Source organism: Triplophysa dalaica, chromosome 7, assembly GCF_015846415.1.
Source record: "Triplophysa dalaica isolate WHDGS20190420 chromosome 7, ASM1584641v1, whole genome shotgun sequence".
NCBI classification, from domain to species: Eukaryota; Metazoa; Chordata; class Actinopteri; order Cypriniformes; family Nemacheilidae; genus Triplophysa; species Triplophysa dalaica.
Window position 1 is genome coordinate 10,105,644 of NC_079548.1, and position 23,348 is coordinate 10,128,991.

The following is a 23,348-nucleotide window of genomic DNA, read 5'->3' on the forward strand; positions in this document are numbered from 1 at the left end:
TAGGGACAGTGTTGAAAGTTTAACACCATTCCTTCAACACCTGTCACAAACTTGTTTAGCACACGCACATAAACGTGAGATACTGTAAATATGCATATGCAGCTTAGGGTTAAATTTATCAAATTTGTCTTTGAGGATACGTATGAAATGTGTTTATGATGGGGTCATTTGTGTAATTAAATTGTGTCCATAAATGAATGAATAAGCACACAAGAGAAAGAGAGAGAATCGTGCAAGTAATAATAAGTAAGAACCCCTTTCAAATATTTCCAGGGTTGTTTCCTCTTCCTAACTGCCCCATTTCTTGGTGTCTATTATCTGTTTAACATCAAAAAAAAAAATTTTTACTGCTCTGTCTCTTCATAGTTATTTTACTACTTTCTTTCTTCTCTCTGCTCTCTTCACCTATAGGATACATATTATATGGGAGTCAATGGTGGCCAGGAACTGTTCGGTTACAGGCATTCTTTCAAATATCTTTCTCTGTGTTCATCAGAACAAAGAATTTTATACAGATTTTGGAGAGTAAATTATCAGAGTTTTTATTTTTGGGTGAACTGTCCCTTTAAATAATAAAGTAACAAAATTAAATATTTTTTAACATACTGTATATTTTCTGCACAGCTGAGAAAACAGGAACACAAATTTCAAACTAACGCACTGAGCATTGATCAAATTACTTAGATCTTTAGTTAGATTAAAAGAGATTATTCACCTGTCAATACCCCATCAATCACACTCTTGTAACTCCTTAAATATAAATAATTTTGCTATGTCATGCGTAACAAGCTGAGAAGTGCAAACCAATATCTGTGATGGGTAAGAAATCATCCACCACATTTTTGTGCCCCAATGCTCTGCAGCAATGTGAACTGCACTGCAAAAGGAGTGCAGACATGCCAGCAGCATCGGGAGACAGTCTGGTCAGTGACAGGCCCGTGACAAACAATGCCACCTAAAAGAGGTCAAAAAGTGGGCAGAAGGTCAGAGTTGAAAAGTCAGAAGTGGAAAATATCTAAAAATTACATTGAGAGACCAAGGCAAAAACAGGAGTTCTGGAGCATGGGGGTCAGTTGTGACTGTACAACTTTCAACGTGTTGGAATGACTAAATATGTGCAGTAATCCTGTGAGGGTCACCTCCTGTCAACCATCCCTGAAATAAACACAAAAAATCCAACAATCAGGTTGAGCCGCTGCTGGTCTGCGTCACACCAATCTATTTATACAAGACACCCACAACTGCTTCTCAATCTACAGTTACACAAGAACCAAAAAGACCACAGCCCCCCCCCACAGAAACGTGTAACCGGGAGTAGTGCTATTGTAACATCTAGATAACAATAGCACAAGCATGGATAGTGTGGAAATGTGCGTAGATTTTGCTAGAAGACGCAGAAAATGGTAAACAGAGAACGTCGGTTGAAAATATTTTGTGATGGGTCAGGTAAATCGAGTATCACCGAACTATAGGTAGAAAGTCATTCTTTACTGTGGAGTGCTTAATAGTGTGTATAAAATTAATTAAGGATTTTAATATGATAAAATGTGTTGAACATTGCAGTGTGTAATGAATGGATTAGCAGATATCTGATGAGCCGTTGTTAATGTTACTGCTGTCGGAGACTTCACAGTGATAGGACAAAACACAAAATCCAAAGGTCAAAGAGAGAAGTACAAAACAGCAGCTGAAAAAAACCCAAAAGGCAATGAGAAGTAAAATGGGGTGGCACATCATGTATGAAATTAACGAAAACGAGGTATGAATAAGAGAAGTGGCTGAAGGAAAATATTGTTACTGGGTTTTTACTTAGTGTATCTCTCGTCCGATTGCACATTATGTTTAGGACATTTCTATATAGTTTGCGACATCATACAAACAAGAATAAGCACAAGGCCATCATACACTTGTTTCGTTTTTTTTTTTTTAGAGGGAAACAGTAGCAATCCTGAGTGGTATCCTGGACATAAAAGGACTAAAAAACAAACAACAAAACTATATTGGATATGACATTTTATAGTACTAAAAACAAAACAATCGCCTGCTGTCCTTCTGAGACCTCGTATCTCCATATTTTGTGATTTTTCTTTTTTGCCATAAATGATTAATATTAGTCACCCTTTATGTTTGTCACTCGGTTTGGCCAAAATTTAAACCAATAAAAAGTATTAAGGTGCTTGTCAACTTAGAAAACATAGTATTTAATCAGTTAAAAAGTCCAGTGTTTTATCCCTTTTTTGAAAAACAGTGAATTTGGACATTCGGGTTTTGGAAGGACAGAGACGAAATGAATGTTTGTGTAGAAAGGGCATTATCAGCATAAAGAATGATTCTTAATGTATCATTTGCTTATTATTTATTATTGTGATGCTCGAGTAAACATTAGGCTGGTTTTCTTCCATGATTTGGAGGGGCAATAAATATGAATCTCCGTCCATTTATTCAAACTCAAGAAGATAAATATCTATAAACACTGCATACTCTTTTAATACTTTTATCAGTATGCTATTACATTTGTCTCTATATCCCACAATCTCTACCCTAACCTAGCCTTCTTTCTCTCTCTCTCTCTCTCTCTCTCTCTCTCTTTCCCTCCTCTTCTTCTTTACAGTCTCTAGATAATTAATCCTCTTACTGTTTAACAGCACGTCTACCGTGTCTGAAGTACTGTTTTACCCTCACATACGTTTTTAGCTGCTCATCCTGGTGCTAATCCTCTCTGAGGAATGAAGACTGAGACGCTTATAGTCTATATTCCCATATTCTATTCATTCACATCATAAAGATTTATTAATGGAGTGAATAGATGTTTTTTCCCAGCACTACATTATTATGAAAAAATCTGAAAAGTTTTAAATCCCATTAAAAACCCAACCACTTGGCCATCCCTTACATCAGCAACATCAACATCCCTAAACAATTTGAGCTATCATTCAACCAAACCCCCCCACCACCACCATACCAACACCCCAATTCCCCATTCACCACCTCCGTCCTCCTGTTGGTGCATGTTATGTTCCAGAAACAGCCCCCAATTCCGACCCGGCTTTCAAGGCTGTTCACCCTCACTGCAGTTGTTGTCCAATTGCTCCAATCACAGCCCTTCGTCTCTCACGAGGCCACGCCCCTTCCTTACTATATTCGTCTATTCTCAGCCAATAGGGGGCCTCCCCTGGGTGTGACCTATGCGATGGTCTCTCCGGTGTCTTTATAAAACTCTACAGTGATGGGTGGAAGTTTGCACTTTTTGTCAGCCCTGCGCCCCAAAGTGAGGAGAGAGAGAGGCAGCGAGAGGGGAGAGATAATCAGGGGACGATCTGTTAAGTCCCTATCCTACACTTTTAAAAAGTGTTGGTAGGTACTACCTTTATTTTTTTGTAGTTAAGGGATCATAGGTTTCACAGTTTCATTTGAAACGCCTTAAAAGAAGATTTTCCCTGGGAATTCGACTTACCTACATTTATTTTGTTGTTTTCTTTAAGCCTCCCCTGTTGAGCAGGCAGAATGGAGAACGCACACTCTAAGGAGCCGGCGGAATGCCTGGCCTACTTCAGCGTGAATGAAAGCACAGGCCTTAGCCCAGACCAGGTGAAGAAAAACCAGGCCAAGTACGGATTCAATGGTGAGGAAACCTGGACAAACGGACGGAGGCTTAAACAGGACTGGTGGAAGGATGGAGAGACTAATAGATATATGTTATGACTGGATGAATTACATGCATATATATACATACAAATATAGTTACATATTTTGTCAAACAAGTGTTTAGAGAGTAAAGGTTGTCAAATATTGTTAAAAACAGATTTAGGTTACAAGATTAATGAATTCAGATTTATTCATAAAGATGGAGGAGGAGGAGAGCAGCAAAGTATTAAACACTCCCGGTACGTGTTTAACACTTTCGTGTAAACCAAGCATACTGTTCATATTGCACATATTAAGCAGTAACAGCACTCTGTAAAACTGCAAACTGACAATAACATAAAGTTGTGAATGCAGAAGTAACATTAAAGAAAGAAAAAAGAAAGGGATATAAAAAGAGAGGGATATAAAATTAGTAGAAGAGAAAGTACAAAAAAATGCAACAGCTGACAAACAGGGGCCATTTTAAACTTACAAGGTCAAACAGAAAACCTGTTGATTGCATTACTGTCTAAACACTTAAGTACACATACATAAATTAAGTTCATTTTACTCTGTAAAATATTATATAGTCATTGACTAATATAAAAGTTTTAATTCATAAAATCTGTCTTTATCAGTGTGAATTGGTGTTATTATTGATTGTGACGAACGTAGTGATGGATGATTCTAACAGTTCTGTTTTCCCCCATCTTTCTAATGATCTTGCCAATGGGACCCCACTGACCAATCACAGAGCTGCCCGCCGAGGAGGGTAAGTCTTCAATTCACTGTTTCAAAGCTCATTGTATAAAGACATCTAGAATTACTTCACAAATAATGATAAATGACTTAAGAAGCATTAAATTCTTTATTTAGTTACTTTATTTTCTTGAATGGCCATGTTTGGTGAACGGTTACGTGGGTTGACTGAACTAAAAAGAAAGGTTACCCGTTAACTCTTAAAAACTCCTCCTTTCTCAGGTAAAAGCATCTGGGAGCTGGTGGTGGAGCAGTTTGAAGATCTCTTGGTCAGGATCCTGCTGTTAGCTGCCTGCATCTCTTTTGTAAGTAGATTCTCAAAGCACATTTCTTTTGTCTGAAGCGTAAGACAGCCACAAGGCCGCAGGTCAGAGGTTGACCCATAATAGCTGTGAAATTCTCTAAAGGGTACATGGTTTCGTTTGAGGGTGCATACAGTGCTTAATAACACGAATGTGAAGGACAGGAACACATTTCCCACATTCCCATCCGTCCCCGTCAATCAAGTTAAACATTTACCCTTCAGTAACCCGTTAGGGTATATAAGGGGTATACTCCAGCTGTTAACTATGCAGGGAAGTATGGAACATACTCTGAACAGTGTTTACAAAAATGATGCCGAAATGTATCTCTTGAAACTTGAGTACACACCACTTGTATTATGCATGAATCTCTTTAGCTCTTTCCTTCTTTCTTTGCTTTTTAAATCTGTTTTGGAGAAAATGAAGCAGACAGCATTAGATCAGCTGTTTTGTTCAGCCCTGTGACATCACACCTGCCATTATTGCCATAGAAGGCCAGGAAAAAAGCTCTGAAGAGGAGCAAGGACGAGGAAAGAAAGAGTGAAAGAACAAGAGAGTGAAAACAGAGAGATGAAGAGTGTTATTTTAAGGTGGTCTTAAGCCAGTCCAAGAAACCGAATCCACCCAAAGGTCAGAAATGGATGGAATGAAATACAGTTCAGTGGAGTGACAGGGAAGGTGAAGGAGAGAATGACAAACAGTGGGTGTTAACGTGCCATTAATCGAGAGATGTGTGCACACATGTGAGAATTGCTAGAAGAGGATCAGCTGTGCCATAACTCATGTACAGATGGAGAAGGGAGGCACTTCATAAAATATGACAAAAAAAACACACACACAGTGATTTATGGTCTATAAAACAATCTGTTACATAATCAGTGGATTAGAATTTTTACTAAAACTTTTTTGGCTCAGGCCTATGTGTATCTTTATGACTATTAACTCACTTGGCTCTCTCTGTCCATCAGGTTCTGGCCTGGTTTGAGGAAGGCGAGGAAACCATCACTGCCTTTGTCGAACCTCTTGTCATCCTTCTTATCCTTATCGCCAATGCTGTGGTCGGAGTGTGGCAGGTGAATATAAACATTATATTATTATACATTAAACGAATTATGTGAATTTTATATTATATTAAACTGATATTCAGTATAATTGAAAATGTAGAACAAAAACACAAATTTCACAGAATCAAAACATTTCACAAACAATAAAACAATATATACATTTGGGCTAGCGTGATATACATTTTTTACTACACGTCCACAAAAGAATTTAGTATAATGATATTGTCGAAAGATCCATGTTTTTTAGGAAATAATTAATATTATCAGTGAAATTAATCTCTAATTTTGTTTATTTTGGGTTTACTCTTATTTTCTTGGACAATGCCTATAGTGCAATAATGCAATAGTGTCTGTTAAAAGAATAGTTCACCCAAAAAAATGTTCCTTATTGACTTTCCATAGTAGGAATAAGAATTACTATGGTCAAGTCATTGGGCGAACTATTCCTTTAAGGCAGAACTTAAACAGGATCTGAATTATTTACAATTATTATGTGAAGAATTACACAATATTGTGTTATATAATATCATAGTTATTGTCAATACTGGTATATTTTGATACACCTAATAAAAACAGTTGAAATTTAAAAGGTTATCTATGTCTCAGTCTTTCTATGTCTGTTGTTGCATGGGATCTGGAGGAGAAACCACATACAATTTCCAATGTGAATTTTTTTCACATTTTTGAGGCAACTATAAAAATGAACAATGAATTAAAGTAGAACTCATACCAGCGCAGTGGAAACTACATCAGAGGTTAAAGGTTATTGACCCAAGGGCCTCAAAAGATGCAGAGTACAGACATGTTATGCGACCCGTGAGCAAAAATATGAGAGGCTGATCAGGTTTCATCGAGGGTCTGCTGGACAGCAGTCATTTGGAAAGTATGCAGACCCTTTGAAGGAGAGGGTCTACAAGGTGTAAAGTCCTATGGGGAACAGACGCTGATGTAGACATTTGTTTCCACAGGAGCGTAATGCGGAGAGTGCCATTGAGGCTCTGAAGGAATACGAGCCCGAGATGGGAAAAGTCTACCGCTCTGACAGAAAGAGCGTACAGATGATTAAAGCCAGAGAGATTGTTCCTGGAGACATTGTGGAAGTGTCAGGTGATGATTAAAGTGTGACAGTATAACATTTGTAGCACTGAACAATCCCATAATGCTCTAGGACACCAGAATAGCACAATGCTCAGAGAACAGAAATGCAGAGTAAGCGAAACCTTCAAACCAACTGTTACACTGTGTGGACACAATGTCCAAACGAAATAAGTAACGAGACACGTGTTGCGTGACAGGACGGGACTATATGGGTCTTCTGACCTTGAGGACGTGTGAGCGTCCTTTTAAGGAAATGATGAGCTGTGCGTACAGTTGGAGCAAGAATATGGAGTAATGGGATCAGAAAAGCCCAAAGAACCCGAGAGAGCACAGGCAAAGAAAAGCTTGTATATAAATACAACCCAGCACCTGTCTTCAACTTGCTCGCCCCCTCTCTCTTTCTATTTCTCTTCTCTTCCACCTGTTCCTTCGTCATCACTAATTTTTTCTTTCCAAGCCACTTGTTTACAGCTTGCTAGAGGGCATCCTGTCCTTGCTTCTTTGTGTATTCTTTTACATGCATGTGTTTCTTGAGCCGTCTCTTCATTTTTTTATTGAAAGACTAATACACATTTTTGAGTGGATTGGTGAATTATCACATTACAATATATTTTGAAGAACGTTGTTAACTGAAACCCATTGGCTTTGGCTTTGTGTCCAAACAAAGGAAGTGAATGTGTGCCGGTGCTTTTCAGTTACCAACTTTCTTCAGAATATCTTATTTTGTGTTCTGCGAGACAGAGAGAAAGTGATAAAGGTTTGAAAGGTTGTGAGTAAATGATGACAAAATGTTCATTTTTGGGTAAACTATCCCTTTAAGAGATTTGAAAATTATTCATTTTATATCAAGATAAATGTGCTCTTTTAAGACTTTTGATTAATTTTAGCAAGTCAAAATAGAAAAATTATATTTAAATAAATATTAAGTATCAACAGTCAACAGTATAGAACTGTCAATTCTTAGTGTCTCTTTAAAAGTTTGAGATCTTTTGTGTGTATTAGATGTAGGCCTGTGTTTAACGCTGTTTTTTTGTGTGTAGTTGGTGATAAAGTCCCTGCTGATATCAGAATCACTGCCATCCGCTCCACAACCCTGCGTGTGGACCAGTCTATCCTCACTGGTTAGTCTCTGAATGAATACTGACAATTACCACAAATTCAGACATATATTTTATGTCTTAGATTCTTAGATAAGGAAATATCTCAATAACTTTCCTTCACTCCATCTCTATATTCTGATTATCTCAGGTGAGTCCGTAAGCGTAATCAAACACACAGACGCCGTTCCTGACCTCAGGGCTGTAAACCAGGACAAGAAGAACATGCTTTTCTCTGTGAGTTTTCTTTTATATTAACTTTTACCTCCACTGTCTCAAAATCACGAAAAAGAGTGAACCAACCTCTCTCTTTTTCAGGGCACAAACATCGCTGCAGGCAGAGCCATCGGAGTTGTGGTCGCCACCAGCGTCTCCACTGAGATTGGTAAGATCCGTGACCAGATGGCTGCAACCGAGCAGGAAAAAACCCCCCTGCAGCAGAAGTTGGATGAGTTCAGCGAGCAGCTCTCCAAAGTCATCTCCCTCATCTGCGTGGCTGTCTGGCTCATCAACATCGGACACTTCAATGACCCCGTCCACGGAGGCTCTTGGATCCGTGGTGCCGTGTACTACTTCAAGATCGCTGTGGCCCTCGCTGTGGCTGCCATCCCTGAGGGTGAGAATTCAAAACTAACATGTCTGCTTTTGGCAGATGCCTTAACCTTTTTTTAACTAACCTCAGTTTCTGTCTTTTCTTTCTGAACAGGTCTGCCTGCTGTCATCACTACCTGCTTGGCCCTGGGAACCCGCCGCATGGCTAAGAAAAACGCCATTGTCCGCTCTCTCCCCTCTGTAGAAACTCTGGGCTGCACATCTGTCATCTGCTCAGACAAGACTGGCACCCTCACCACCAACCAGATGTGTGTTACAAAGGTTTGTGAAAGGGTCACAGAATTACACACAGTCACATGGACAAATTTCAAGACAAATGTATTGCGGTCTTTCACTACAACCATTCTACACTGGTTTAATCATCACTCTCTTCATTTCTAGATGTTTGTAATTGAGAGGGTGGAAGGTGAGTCTGTGACCCTTGACCAGTATGACATCTCTGGGTCCAAGTACACCCCAGAGGGAGACGTGTAAGTACAGCCATACTAAACACATAATACACACTCACCACAGTATATAAACAAGCACCTACTACAGACTTTTAGGATGTTTTTATATAAAGTAACCTTAACCTAAACTTTTATCTTTGCATTTTAGTACTAAGAGTGGACTTCCTGTCAAGTGCGGCCAGTACGACGGCCTTGTTGAACTTGCAACAATTTGCGCCTTGTGCAATGACTCCTCTTTGGACTACAATGAGGTAAACAAATCTTTCATCTGTTTCTATCTCAAGCCCTCATTGTCCTAGTTTCTGTCTGTGGGAAATAACCAGTTGTTCTCTCTTGATTTTCATTTTGATGACTTGTTCAGTCTAAAGGAATCTATGAGAAGGTCGGTGAGGCCACAGAGACTGCCCTGTCCTGCCTGGTTGAAAAGATGAACGTGTTCAACACCGATGTCCGTGGTCTGTCCAAGGTGGAGAGGGCCAACGCATGCTGCTCTGTAAGTATCTCAGTGTTTCACCTGTAAGTTCATGCGGGTCAATTTCATTACAATCCTTGGAATTAATTACAACGCCACAAGAAATCTCCAATGTAAATAGAGACCATTTTTTAAGGAAAATTAGAAATAGCTCTGTTCTTTTGGTTACAATTCTATAATTCCGTATTGGACATTTTAGTAAATTCACCTTTTTTTGGTTTCCTAGGTCGTCAAGCAGCTGATGAAGAAAGAATTCACTCTTGAATTCTCCCGTGACAGGAAGTCCATGTCTGTCTACTGCTCCCCTGCTAAGGCCTCCAAGGCCCCTGTTGGAAACAAGATGTTTATCAAGGTCAGGAACACCCTTAAAGCTTCCTAAGAAAAATAAGGTCCCTTTGAATAGAATCTAAAACACAAAATCATTATTCTGTTGTAGGGTGCTCCTGAGGGTGTGATTGACAGGTGTGCCTATGTGCGTGTTGGCACCACCCGTATCCCCCTGACTGGACCAGTTAAGGATAAGATCCTGTCTGTCATCAAGGAATGGGGAACTGGCCGTGATACCCTGCGTTGTCTGGCTCTGGCAACTCGTGACAACCCTCTGAAACCGGAGGAGATGAATCTGGAAGACGCCACCAAGTTTGTCGACTATGAGGTATTTAAAATGGGAAAGAACCCAACTAACTTGACATCATCAAGATAAGCAGTTATTAGTATTTTAAGGTTCACAATGACAGAGGTGTTGCACAAAGATAAAACATTACTGATTTACTTTTCCTTTTTTATTCACAGACTGACCTCACCTTTGTGGGTTGTGTTGGTATGTTGGATCCCCCTCGTAAAGAGGTTGTTGGCTCCATTGAGCTCTGCAGGGCTGCTGGTATCCGTGTGATCATGATCACTGGTAAGTCATGTTCATCTCCAAATCCAAACTATCATACATACTATTTTTTATCTTATTCTTGACACTTGCATTATTCAGTGTTTGTATATTGACACACTACATAGTGTCAATACTCATGATATATACAGTATAATACTTTCAGCCCTGTATTTTATAATAAGGTAAGATGTAAAAAGATGTAAAAACACTGGTCTAACACTGATCCAGAAGAACTTCCTATTTCAGTTTTAACACTACACAAAGGATTGAGCAAATATAACAAACATAATTTTTTACTTAATCAAAATGTTAAACGAAACAGTGTTAAAAAGTCACCAGGTTTTACATTTTGCGAAGTGGATGTAACTTTAAAGTTAGCTTTACCTACATGTACACAATGTTACTTGGCTGGCACAAAGCTTGTAAACCTCACGTAGTGTAATCAAAACTACTTCCCTACAGGTGACAATAAGGGAACTGCCGTGGCAATCTGCCGTCGTATTGGCATCTTCGGTGACGATGAAGACGTGACTGGCCGTGCCTTCACAGGCCGTGAGTTTGATGACCTGCCATTGGCTCAGCAGAGAGAAGCTGTGCGTAAGGCCTGTTGTTACGCACGTGTCGAGCCATCACATAAGAGCAAGATTGTAGAGTTCCTTCAGGGATTTGATGAAATCACTGCCATGGTAAGAGTAACAGACACTAGATCCAAATGTAGACCAAATGTAACCCTAATGCTTATCGTTTTATGTGTAAAAATCCCTCCCCTTCTTCTTGACTTCCATCAGACTGGTGATGGTGTGAATGATGCTCCTGCTCTGAAGAAGGCAGAGATTGGCATTGCCATGGGCTCCGGCACTGCTGTTGCCAAGTCAGCCTCTGAGATGGTCCTGGCTGATGACAACTTCTCCTCTATTGTGGCCGCTGTCGAGGAGGGAAGAGCCATTTACAACAACATGAAGCAGTTCATCCGCTACCTCATTTCCTCCAACGTTGGCGAGGTCGTGTGGTAAGACAATTGGTGCCTCACACACACACATAAGTTCTAAAATCTTATTTGGCTCTGATTTTGGGGAATCTAGTTTACCCCTAAACTAGATTTTCTCTGTCTTCTTCAGTATCTTCCTTACTGCTGCTCTTGGCCTGCCTGAGGCTCTGATCCCAGTTCAGCTACTCTGGGTAAACTTGGTAACTGATGGTCTACCTGCCACTGCTCTGGGCTTCAACCCACCCGATCTGGACATCATGGGCAAGGCTCCTCGCTCTCCTAAGGAACCCCTCATCTCTGGATGGCTCTTCTTCAGATACCTGGCAATTGGAGGTATGCTAACTCATTTGATCCATAACTCCGGAAACAATGGATATTCTTGATATGCATAGGTTTAGCCAACAATATAAGATTATCCATATTTAGTCCACATCGGCAAAGACATCTCTGTTTCTTAGGTTATGTTGGAGCTGCAACTGTCGGCGCTGCTGCCTGGTGGTTCCTGTACTGTGATGAAGGCCCAATGGTCTCCTTCTACCAGCTGGTTAGAATTTAACATCTGCTGATGCATCCGAGTGTAGCTTATGCTACAATTCAATATATGCCGCAATAAGGCAATAATGTCATAAACAATTCTCTGTCTCTCAGTCCCACTTCATGCAGTGCACAGAAGACAACGAAGACTTTGCCGGCATTGAATGTCATGTGTTTGAAGCCGCTCCACCCATGACCATGGCTCTGTCCGTGCTGGTCACCATTGAGATGTGCAATGCCCTCAACAGGTGGGTACCTGTGCTCCCTGTAATTCAACCTCTTAAAATATGCGAACAGCTGTTTGGTATTGCTGATGGCAACGTGTGTGCAGCTTGTCCGAGAATCAATCTCTGCTGCGTATGCCTCCATGGAGCAACCTGTGGCTGGTGGGAGCCATGACTCTCTCCATGTCTTTGCACTTCATGATCATCTACGTTGACCCTCTGCCCGTAAGTACCACATCCATCCAGCAAGCAGAGCTTTATTTGTTACATGAACAGCTTAAATTTTGTATTTTCTACCTATCCTAGCTAATCTGTTTTTGGTGTCTTCCTCTCAAATAGATGATCTTCAAGCTAACCCATCTCAACGTGGAACAGTGGATCGTGGTTCTGAAGCTTTCCTTTCCGGTCATCTTAATTGACGAGCTGCTCAAGTTTGTCGCTCGCAACTACCTGGAGCGTAAGAAACCCATACTTCATACTTTTACCATTTATATTTTTATAGCACTTTATTAAACTATATTAACTATATTAAAACATAGTTTTGGTAAAGTAACAAAGTTAAAACACTTAATTTGTATGGCACGTTATTAATTCCAATTTCCCTTTGCCGTTCTCTTTTGTTGACCTCCTCTCCTTTTATATTTCCTCTGGGGTTTTAAATATGAATCCTCCTAAATATTCCCTCTCCTCGCTCATTAATCAACCCCTTGCTCAACCCCTCTTTATCTCATTCCAGCCTAATTCTGCACCCTTCCATATTCCTGTAACAAAACCAGGTATCCCACAATCCTAACTGTCTGTCCTTGCCTGTCTCCCTTTCATGTCTGTCTGTCTGTCTGTCTGAAAACTGTGCTGTTCTGTGAGACTGAAGAAAACTGATTGACACTGTGTTTAGAAAGAAAACAAATATTCATTCTTGCATACCATTCTAATTTGAGTAGTTGTTTCATTTATGTGGTTAGAAATAATAGATCATTAGAAACGTTTTTTGGAAATGCAGAAATACAGTTTGAATAGTTAGATCAATTTCAAATGGTCTTGTATGATATGGGATGCTATGTGGCTGTCACATCACAAATATAGAATAGGAGCTGCATCTGAATTCACTGTATTTATTAAATTAGTAGTATATAGAATTTTATATGAGGGAGGGGTTTCAAACACATATGCATGGGTGTGTAAATAATACAATTGAGCCTGATGCTTATGCTGTCAGACAGCTGACTGATCAAAAACATTTGAAACCATGACTTACAAAATATACAAACACTACCTAACATCAGATTTATATTAATTTAAAGAGACTGACCTGATTTGGTTAACACAGAATATTAAGAAAAATATTCACAATCAGTGTTTTAAAATATTTCTATCTAGTTACATTTGAAAGTCCAGTCATTGTGTTTCCTGGATTTTTTATTTTATGAATCATATGAACAGATCCCATCTCATTTCACCTACTTTCTTCAACAGAGAAAGACGATAATCTAGTGTCCAAAAAGTGGGACTGAAAAACAGAAGATATGAGGAACATCTAAGTACATCAACACTCCAGAAGAAGAAAAAAATATGCCAGGAGTGTATCAATGTGAATCAGTGAAAACCAGGGTTAAAAATGTGCAACCTTACAAAAGAAAGGAAACAAATATTTAAGTGTTATGTATATGTATTAAGGCTTAATTTAATAAACAATGTTATTGACAGTATATTCTTATGATAATGCTATTCTTAAAATAAAGATGTGTATTTAAGAGTGTTGTCTTTTACCTTATGTTATTTCATCTTATGTTATTTCAATCACACACAACACACTCTGGTTTGTTTTCATTCATCACATGTATTAAAAGGTATTACGACTATTCAAAGACACATAAGGAAGGTTTCCGGGATTAGTTTAAACCAGGACTAGCCCTTAGTTAAATTATAATATTTAAGTCATTTTTTAAAACAAACTTTACAAAAAAACATTACTGATGTGCATCTTGAGACAAATCCTACTATTATATTTTAAGATCTTTCAGAGCAAATTGATCAAGACACCTTTCACATTTAAATTAGTCTGGGACTAGGCTTAAACCCTGTCCGGGAAACCACCCCGTGGAAACTTAGTGTTAACATAAAAATGATCTTACACTGCTCACTGGCTCATACCAATGACTGAATGGACAACCATTACAGCATTTTCTGCCTTCATTTGGCTGGTTAAAGCTGACTCTAAATAATATATCAGTCTGTGTGCTTTAGGAAAGCCAACATTATATCATGGTGATAAAAATGACACTGCAATATCATTAAGTCTAGTATAGACAGTAGTCAGTGTATTAACATTTCACACTTTTCAGGTATTAGCAAAACCAGATTCAACATGAAATTAAGTTTAGCTCATATGGTTCGAGTTCATTGGAAGCTTTTGTTGACCAAGGAGCGCAGGACTGGCCATTTAGTTCATCATTTCACTACGAGGGTAGCCCATCTCATCTACCCACCAGAGTCTCTTCACTTTGGTCTGCAAAAAGTCACCTGTTCCTTTATTGTTTCATGTGGCATCTGTTTTTGAATCCGTATCTTCTTCAATCACCTCCCCTAAGATGTGCTTGACCTGGTTCAATGACTCGGCTTGACGAATCTGCTCCAGTTTCACCTGAGAATTCAGAGAAAAGGAAGTCAAAAAACAAAATACAAAGCTTTTTTTATTTAGGATTTTATTGCCGAACCAAGATCCGTGACGTACCTGCAGTGACTGCGACAGCTGGACAAAATCCTTCTGTACAGTCTGACTAGTGTCCATCTGAGTGTGCAGACTGATCACCTGACTGCGTAGCTCTAAACACTGCTGTTGCAACGCAGTCTGAGAGAAAGAGGGAAATGACGATAAATAACGAACTACACAAACAATTTCATAGACATATACCTCACCACACATTTACCTTCGCATGAATGAGTGTTCTATTTTCTTTCTGAAGGTGAGAGAGCGCCACACGCAGACCTTGCACCTCTATGCGACACTCCTGCAGCTCAGCATCCAACTACAGACAGATGCAACAATGTGTTTTAAATTAAATATTAACTAATGCATACTACACAGTAAACATTTTAAACTGCATCAAGCTACATTCTACAAGCTCTGTCCATTCTACAAGCTCTGTCAAAAAGTATTGTTTTTTATTTTATATGTTTGCATATATTTCATCAATAAGAAAGCTGAAAAAAAGTCCTCTGCAAAAATTCATTTAACTTTTTTTATATTGAGCACCTTACTCAAGAACTTAGAACATGCAAAAGAAACACACGCATGACTTGTACAAAGCCAGCTAGTTCCACAATCAAAATTGTTAAAAAAGATAGATAAAAGAAAGCATACCTTTTCTTTTTGGCTCTGAATACGGTCCGCCTCTACTTTCAGGCTTGCAAGCTTGACTGAGGGACAGAGAGACTGATTTTCAACATTTATGGCATATGGCATAATATTCATTAGGTGCAATATAGTTGGAAAAGCTGATAACAAAGTAAACACTGATGTGGTTTTCTGTATGATTTATCACAGCACAAAGATTTTTTTGATATGGCAAAAAGATTGCTGACCTCCAAACTACCTCAACCCCTTACATTACATGCAGCTAATAACCAGATTATAAAATGCATTGTATACAGGTACAAAATAATAAATGACTTACCTTCTACAACATCTGGAGGAACAAACATGAAGAGAGAAAAAAAAGGATTTTAACTTAAAGTACTAAAAGTACAATTTATTCCATCTGTATACAATGAGTAAAGTGAGAATGATATTTGTAAGATATTGACAGACCGCTCTCCTCTGTGCGTGTCTCTAGTTGTTCCTGTAGGTTCACGATTTCAATACGAAGCCTCTCCTCACAGTGAGCCGCCTGCATATAGAAACGCAAACTCATTTCAATCGTGCACTCTTCAGTGGAATCCACTAGGAAACATACAGTCATAGTGGGTTGTACCTGTAATGTTGGACTAAGGGAGGAAAGGGTATCTTCAGTGCTTTCATCAATCTCACTATCTTCACCTTTCAACTTGGATAGCTCATTACAAACTCTCTTCTGAGAGTAAGACAGCTCTGCCTAGGTGAAAAAAGACATGCAGATGTGCAAATTATTAGTGGTCATTATCAAGTCTTATATTATCAGCTAATGCTGATCTGTGATTGGACCGTTCCTCTGCTACTCACCAATCTGCTCTGAACGGCACTTTGCGACTGGCTAAAAGATTTTTGTAGGTCTTGGAGGAGGGCTTCAGATGTTTGTACTTGAGACTGAAGCGCTGACAACTGAAAACAAACACATGTAAGGGGTAACAGTATAGCAATGTATTTCTTGCATCTTCAGGCATTTAGAAGAACATGAAGTCACACTGGAGAATCTTCTTGAAATTTCAGGTCAACTATCCACTGTTTTAGCTCAAAAGTGTTGTCGCGTTGACAAATGTTTATATGCTCTCCTACTGGAGATAAAAGCGTCTGCCAAATGAATAAATGTAAAAGTGCATTAAGTACAGTGTTTCTTCTTACAAAGAGCTCTGAACCTCGAGCTGACTGGGAGCAGGGGTTTGCTTTAAGACAGTTTCTGTACCTGTTTTTGTGTCTCTATGCTTTGCACACAGAGTTCTCTCTCCAGCTCAGTTTTCTGCTTTCTAAGCTCTTTCACCTCCTCTTTGAACTCTTCAAGCTGAAAAAAACACATTGCATTGATATCAATGACCTCCGTCTACTCACAACATACAACAGTTGAAGTATGAAACGTACTGACCTGTGTTTGCAGTTTGTCCCAGTCCACATGTGAGACCAGCCTGTGCCCTGGTGGTGGCAGGTAGATCGCTTCAGGCACCAGTGTTCCTGTGGAAACAATAGAGGCGGTGTCATCCTGAGGGGGCGGATGTCTGGGCAAAGAGGGTGTGTCCAGAGAGAACGATGAGAGGGATGCAGAGTCACAGTGAGAGGGAAAATAGTCCATCATGAATCCAGTCGTCTCTGTATCTGATATCTCTGACAGCAGCTCCAGTGGATCAGAGTCTGAGCCTGTGCTCTCATGGTCAGTGCCCCGTGGAGGTGAAGAGCCACCCTGTAGTGCTTCATTGGGGGGAAAGGAAGCCTCCCCTTTGCCCTTTTTGAAACCACCCTACATGAGCGAAGAAATGAGGATGTGAATTAAGAGAGAGGAAAAGTGAGAGAGGAACTAAACCATATAACCTTCAAATGATCTACATTCAAAATGAAAACAATGATTCGTAATACAAAAAACACTCAATGCCTACAAACCTTGCTGTCATGGAGCACAGCAGATTTTCTCCACTGGGCACGCTCAGACTGAAGAGCAGATATTCTGGCTTCATACTGAGCAGCGGTTTCTGAAATGGTAAGAATACATGTTCCTGGATTAACTGTGCAGAATGTGAATAATTTATCAGGGCACTGATGACTGCATTGTGACAAATCCTTTTCTCTCATTATATATGTAAAACAGGTTTCATGATGGTTGTGGCTCCTCCAAACAAGACTGGACCGTCATCATCTTGATCTTAGTTCACTGTACATTGCACTCATCTTACCTCTCAGAGCCTCCTGCAATGACTGAATCTCCTGGTCACATTGTTTCTGCAGTTCCTGCAACTCTTCCCCTTTGCTGAGCTCGCAGATCTTCGCCACACCCTGCCAGTGTTCCAGCTGAGCTCTGCACTCGATTAGTTGGGTCTGGAGATCTTCTTCAGATCCTACAGAGGGGAAACGGAATGACTTCTCAAACTCTTTCATAATCCTGTTGCTTTCTAACTCACTTTCTTTAACACATTATATTAAAATGGTTCATTTATAAGGCGCATAACAGATTAGATCAAGAACAACTCTCTGCTTTATGAAAGTCTCCATTAAAGACAGAAGAAGGGTCAGAAATAGTAGTATTTTTTTCCTGTGCATGTGTCAGAATGCAAAACCTGACACATGACATCACAAAATTAAGTATTAATCCTAGAGGCAGAAAAGACAGCTGTTCATCGCTTGTGTGGCAGTTTTTGTTGTCTTTAAACAACAGAAGTTATGAATAAAGGGTTAAAGAATGCCAGTAATAATTCTTGACTAGTAATTGTTTCTTCGATTAAATGCTGTTTGTTGATTTTGGCTATTTTAAGAGCAACTTGATCGTGTTTAGCTTAGCTCAGTTTATCTCACGTTACGACTTTAATCGAAACGACCTCGGACTGACTGCCCAAAGGTGTTTATATCTACACAGACCTCGATATTTAATCAAAACAATGTGCGGTTTTACATCTGTTCGTTGTTCATACCGTTGTTGTCTTCGCAGCGCGATGCTGGCGTCTCCGACACCTCCATGGCTTAACGTCATTAGGCTCGATGAGATCCTTTCGTTTCGATATTCCTCCCTTCGCCCGCATCCGTCTTCCTTTTCCTGTCTGAGCGCAGCAGGGTTGGCCTTCAACAAACCTACAAACTGCACCAAGAGTTCAGGAAACAACTTTCCCCGGTTTAATCCAGAGGATGTTACCTAACAACTAGTCTCGAGAGAGAGAGAGACACATACACAGAGTCTGTGTCACGAAGCCTAGCGAGCATCCTAACTAGACAGCATGAATAAATACCGACTATTGGAGTAGGCCGCTCGCTATGATTTATTCACAGTCAGAGGTAACGAGAAAGATCTTTAGCAAATAGATGGTTTTAAAGATTTTTCTTCTAAAAATGCCATTGTTTCTATGTTACAATTGTTACTAATAAATAGTATTTTTAATGCGTCACGTATGTTTATTTGATTGCGTTATTAATGAAGTAAAGACTGCACCGGATATTCGTCACCATACTGCCGCCTAGTGGTCATTTTATTGAATGAGTGTACAGTAGTGGCAAAAAGTAGTATCCAAAAACATGTCTTTGTGCTTTATTCAAACACATTCTTGAACAATTGTTGATATTTTAACACGCATTTGTTGTGTTGTTGAAGCTAAGCATTGAAGAGGATTTAACCAGGTCTATTACATGCAGCAAATCAGGATAGTCTCACAACAGAGGATCCTCACGTGTTCTTAAGTTTTAATTAAAGATATAGGAAACACTCTACAAATGGTAAGACAACACTACCCAATTCAATGGGGAAAAATGCACTACGAACAATTCAGCATGTCATAGAGCTGTAGTGCAAGCATTTCCTCCAGATCAGTACACTTATTTCAGATCAACTTTCAGTGAGGATTTAGATGTTAACTGTGACCAAGATAAGAATTTCTCACGCCTTTGGTTAAATCAACTTTTTCTGGATCAAGTAAAACCATGAGGCAAACATACATTTATATTTTATTATAACTTGACAAAAAACGTACGGAACCATGGTAGACAGAATTGTAATTTCGAACTCCTTTAAATACAAAGCGTTGAGTCATCAGTCATGTCAAGTACAAAAAGATCCTCGCTCCTCAATCATTGTGGTAGTACCTCAAATGCTCCATATTGTGTGGTAAACTAAGTAGAAAAATGTTTGGATAACTCAAAACTGCTTGTGCCCAACAAGAGGACAATGCAGAGGATTAGGTCTGATGTCATAATCTGCTCCTTCAATTTACCTGTACAGCACAATTAATTATATTGCATTGACAAGACTAAGAATAAAACAGTATTGGTCCACAGTTCCATAGTTTAGTGCTAAAAGACTTCTAAGAGCTAGGAGGTACACGCTGTTGCTTGTAACTAAGTGCACATATGATATCTTAGGTGTGTCTACAGTAAAGGAAAGGTTAAAGGCAGTTCAGTGGTGTACTTCTGGATCTTGTATTGTTCCTTCTATCACATGTCTGAAGTCTTCTTTTGTCTCAGTTCATGTCCTGATCACCCACACTCTGGCGTAGGTATTCCTCGTAGAGATTTTTCTGTAAAACAACAAAAGCAATGACTTCATAAGCCATCAGTGAATTTTCAACAGCAGTCTTTAAATAGGCTCTCAACCCAAATGCACACCCTACCTTTTTGGTCTTGACAACTTCCTGGACATATTCCAGTTTTTCTTGAAGCAGTCTCTTTTGTTTGCCGGAGAGTGTAGGTTTAGTCCTTCATTTACAAAAGATAAATAATTATAAGAAAATCACAAGGAAAATTGTGATGAAAGGCATCTTACCAATGACAATCAAATGAGAACCCTTTAAGGTTTGTGTACATGTTTGTATTTATAATAATTTGTTTATTTCACCTGAAAGAGAAGCGGGCAAGGATAAGGAAGATGAAGGACAACAGCACCAGTGCAATACAGCTGTACAACTGAACTTGCGCTGAGAGCGACTCAAACACTTTCACTGCAGGAGCCTGAAGATAAAAATAAAGATTTTACATCAGTATCTACAGACAACGGCACATGTGCATTTATCTCTGCAAAATCAGTACCAACCACATATAAAGAGAGAGCCTCTGTGCCGTTATCACCCAGCATGAGCTCCAGCATTTCTCTGGAGAGGGTGCCAAGCACCAGGACAATAAGCAGTAGCAGGGGCACAGTGAAACCAAGCATCCCCCATACACAGCCCTTAAAACGTGCCCGGCGGTTTTCTACACCACATTGCCTGGAGTTAGAAAGAAAGCCAAAGGAAGAAAATAATATTATATGCACACTATAGATACCAGCCCATCCACAAGTACCAATGGATTAGGGCCTTGTTGAATGGAAACATATCACTAATAAATGTTTACTTTATTAATTACGTTTAGTTTTCCCAATAAGAACTCGGTCTTGATTTATCTATAAATAAATACTAACAAAGAAGATAGTTTGCACTACCTGTCATTATAAAGCGTGTCTGTGATGGCCTCAGTAATACGTTTACAGTCCTTTTCTAGTGAGTTAAGTGTGTTTTGCACTGTCTGGTTAATGGTCTTCTCTATAGTGCGACACACCTCCTCAATCTGATTGACACACCGGCTGGGCTGTTATAAGAGAAAGTAGACAAATGGTGAAAAGGTGAACAAATTCAAGGACACATCAGGCTTAATGTTTTGTGGTTGTACCTTATTTGGGTTTGGCACATAGATGGTCGGCATGTCAAAACCACACTTGTTGAGTCCCGGACGCTTGCAAAGCTCCTGTACAATCTGCATCATAACTCTCTGAAATAACCAGTTACAAAGAAATTGGTTAATTATGGCATGTGAATGTATAAAAGGGGTCAAGCCAATAGAAATAGTTTTACCTGTCGATCAGCCTCTCCACCAGCCTCATCGGCTTTGCTAAGATAAAAACGAAGACGGTCGCCTTGCTGCTCATTCAGATTCTCTACAATGTTGAGTGTGCGCTTGCATAAAGCCTGTCCCATCGGGTCAAAAAAGACCAGGATCAGGTCACACAGCTCACCTGAAATACGGATGTATTCTTAAATATAAGTGTGAATTTCATGATTTTATTGAACATCTGCAATACAGAGAAATGCATAGCCAGGAAAACCCTATGTTCACGATCGCTTGGAATATGTATTGTGAACACATAAATACTAAATCATTTGGATGACTTAATATAATGGAACGTGCTTAAATAATGCATGGTCATTGCAGTTAATTATGGCAGTAAATGGTGCATGAGATTTGACATTCTTCCAAATTTCTTCCTGTCTGTTTAGCAAAACGAAGACATTTATATAGGTTTGGAACAATCTGAGGGTGAGGAAAAGATGAGAGAATTTTCATTTTTGGGTGAAGTATCCCTTTAAAAACATACACACCGAGCCACAGGATAGCTTGGTCTACATCGAATGGGTACTTCATATCGCCATCCACCAGTCCAGGAGTATCAACAAAAGTCACCAAGCTGAAACGTTTCTGTCGAGAAGTACAAATCTCGGTGCTAAGATACTCTGAAACTCCTGAAAAAGAAGAGACGGAGACGTTTCAGACACTTATACATGAAAGTTTATCGAGCAAACCTGCAGAACTGGCACAACAAACCTTTAAATTCCTGTAGTGGTTTGAAGTGAGGGTAGAGATGGAGCGTTGCATTTCCCTAAACACAAAACAGTTGTTTTCAAAATATTGCAAAATAAATAAAAACAAAATATGTATATTTTCCTATAGATTTACCGTGAGCGATTCTCTCTTTCGCCCACTTGTAACAAAGCTGAATCCCTGTGTCTCTATAGCAACCCCTGTCCTTTGGATATGCTCCTCTACATACCTGCAAAGCAACATTTCATATTTTTCATTTTTGAACACAGTTTAAATGAATGCATTGTGAAAATACTTCAAAGCCTGGATGAATGGAGTCCTAGGACGTTACTGAACTGCTCGCTCTCTCTCGTAATTTATGTATATTCGCTTACCAGTTGATAAAGCTGCTCTTGCCAGCTGAGTGATTGCCCATCAACATCACGTTAATCTTTTTACGGGGAGGAAGCAGGGTCACTCCAACCGACTGAGCGATTGCAATGAGTCCTAAATAACAAAGCGATGAGTGTTTTAGACATACTTGACTGGACGAAAAGTGTAGCTAATTTTAAACACATCTTATACATAACTGACATTCATTCCTTTGTGCGTTAGGTTGAATAGCACACGTGCCCTTTTTATTGATTAGACACAATGGCACATTATAAGCGGAAAAATGTGATATTGCCTCTGGCCTCCTTAAGTAAATGTTGAAATACCAACCGGCAATTTAGCTTGCCGGCTACAGTTAGCACCCCAAGCCCACTGATAGAGGAAGAACAATGACACCTTTTACTTATATAAATAAACAGCTTCTCATTAACATAAAATAAACTGTATCCTATCTCTTACCGCTGTCAGTATCAATGTACATTTGATGGCAGTCCCGTAAGATGCGCTCATCGCAGGACACACTGCCCGCTATTGAGTCGGCATTTGCAGCATTCCTGCTTTTGATTTTCCCGGACATCGTGTAAAATTACGTACTGTAATAAAGAAACGTGTTATTTTAGTATGAATCAAGTATAAAAATCAACTAAAAAAATGAACCAGAAACTGTGATTTTGGAGTATCGCTCACATCGAAATGAAGTTCAAATCGCCCCGGTCTGTTGAGAAACGCTGGCCACGTCACCCGTGCCGCAAAGTGTTGTGGGAGTTGTAGTCTTTTTCATGCAATAACAATCTAGCGCTGAAGCGTGTAATTATGAAAAGGAAGGCTGTTGCTTATTTCCGGGTTGTTTATACAACGTTTGTTTGATCTTTACCATATCTTTAGTTTGTTTTGTTGGATATCCCACAACATAATATGCAG

The 23,348-nt window shown here is 39.4% G+C and overlaps 3 protein-coding genes across 3 annotated transcripts; 1 reads left to right on the forward strand and 2 right to left on the reverse strand.

The window, feature by feature from the left end:
- Positions 1-3,249: 3,249 nt before the first annotated feature.
- atp2a1 (ATPase sarcoplasmic/endoplasmic reticulum Ca2+ transporting 1) lies at positions 3,250-13,857 on the forward strand. Its single transcript, XM_056752015.1, has 24 exons — positions 3,250-3,354; positions 3,483-3,622; positions 4,379-4,396; positions 4,606-4,688; positions 5,654-5,758; positions 6,718-6,856; positions 7,888-7,968; positions 8,096-8,181; positions 8,263-8,560; positions 8,651-8,817; positions 8,938-9,026; positions 9,154-9,256; positions 9,367-9,498; positions 9,704-9,829; positions 9,914-10,132; positions 10,270-10,381; positions 10,823-11,046; positions 11,149-11,369; positions 11,479-11,681; positions 11,807-11,892; positions 11,997-12,130; positions 12,214-12,331; positions 12,446-12,563; positions 13,580-13,857. The coding sequence occupies exons 2-24, from the start codon at positions 3,505-3,507 to the stop codon at positions 13,615-13,617; spliced, it is 3,018 nt and encodes a 1,005-aa protein (XP_056607993.1). The 5' UTR covers positions 3,250-3,354; positions 3,483-3,504; the 3' UTR covers positions 13,618-13,857.
- rabep2 (rabaptin, RAB GTPase binding effector protein 2) lies at positions 13,199-18,799 on the reverse strand. The gene is made up of 13 exons (XM_056752016.1): positions 18,413-18,799; positions 17,681-17,842; positions 17,391-17,479; positions 16,882-17,250; positions 16,705-16,800; positions 16,305-16,403; positions 16,078-16,197; positions 15,915-15,993; positions 15,781-15,792; positions 15,468-15,523; positions 15,034-15,132; positions 14,838-14,954; positions 13,199-14,747 (listed from the first exon to the last, which is right to left on the reverse strand). Exons 1-13 carry the CDS (start codon positions 18,456-18,458, stop codon positions 14,643-14,645), a joined length of 1,449 nt encoding a protein of 482 aa, XP_056607994.1. The 5' UTR covers positions 18,459-18,799; the 3' UTR covers positions 13,199-14,642.
- Positions 18,800-19,421: 622 nt separating this feature from the next.
- Positions 19,422-23,217, reverse strand: si:ch211-11k18.4 (uncharacterized). The gene is made up of 13 exons (XM_056752017.1): positions 23,115-23,217; positions 22,887-23,020; positions 22,430-22,541; positions 22,191-22,284; positions 22,059-22,113; positions 21,836-21,976; positions 21,311-21,471; positions 21,129-21,227; positions 20,902-21,047; positions 20,515-20,686; positions 20,320-20,432; positions 20,096-20,180; positions 19,422-20,002 (listed from the first exon to the last, which is right to left on the reverse strand). Exons 2-13 carry the CDS (start codon positions 23,002-23,004, stop codon positions 19,946-19,948), a joined length of 1,353 nt encoding a protein of 450 aa, XP_056607995.1. The 5' UTR covers positions 23,005-23,020; positions 23,115-23,217; the 3' UTR covers positions 19,422-19,945.
- Between the last annotated feature and the right edge of the window lie 131 nt (positions 23,218-23,348).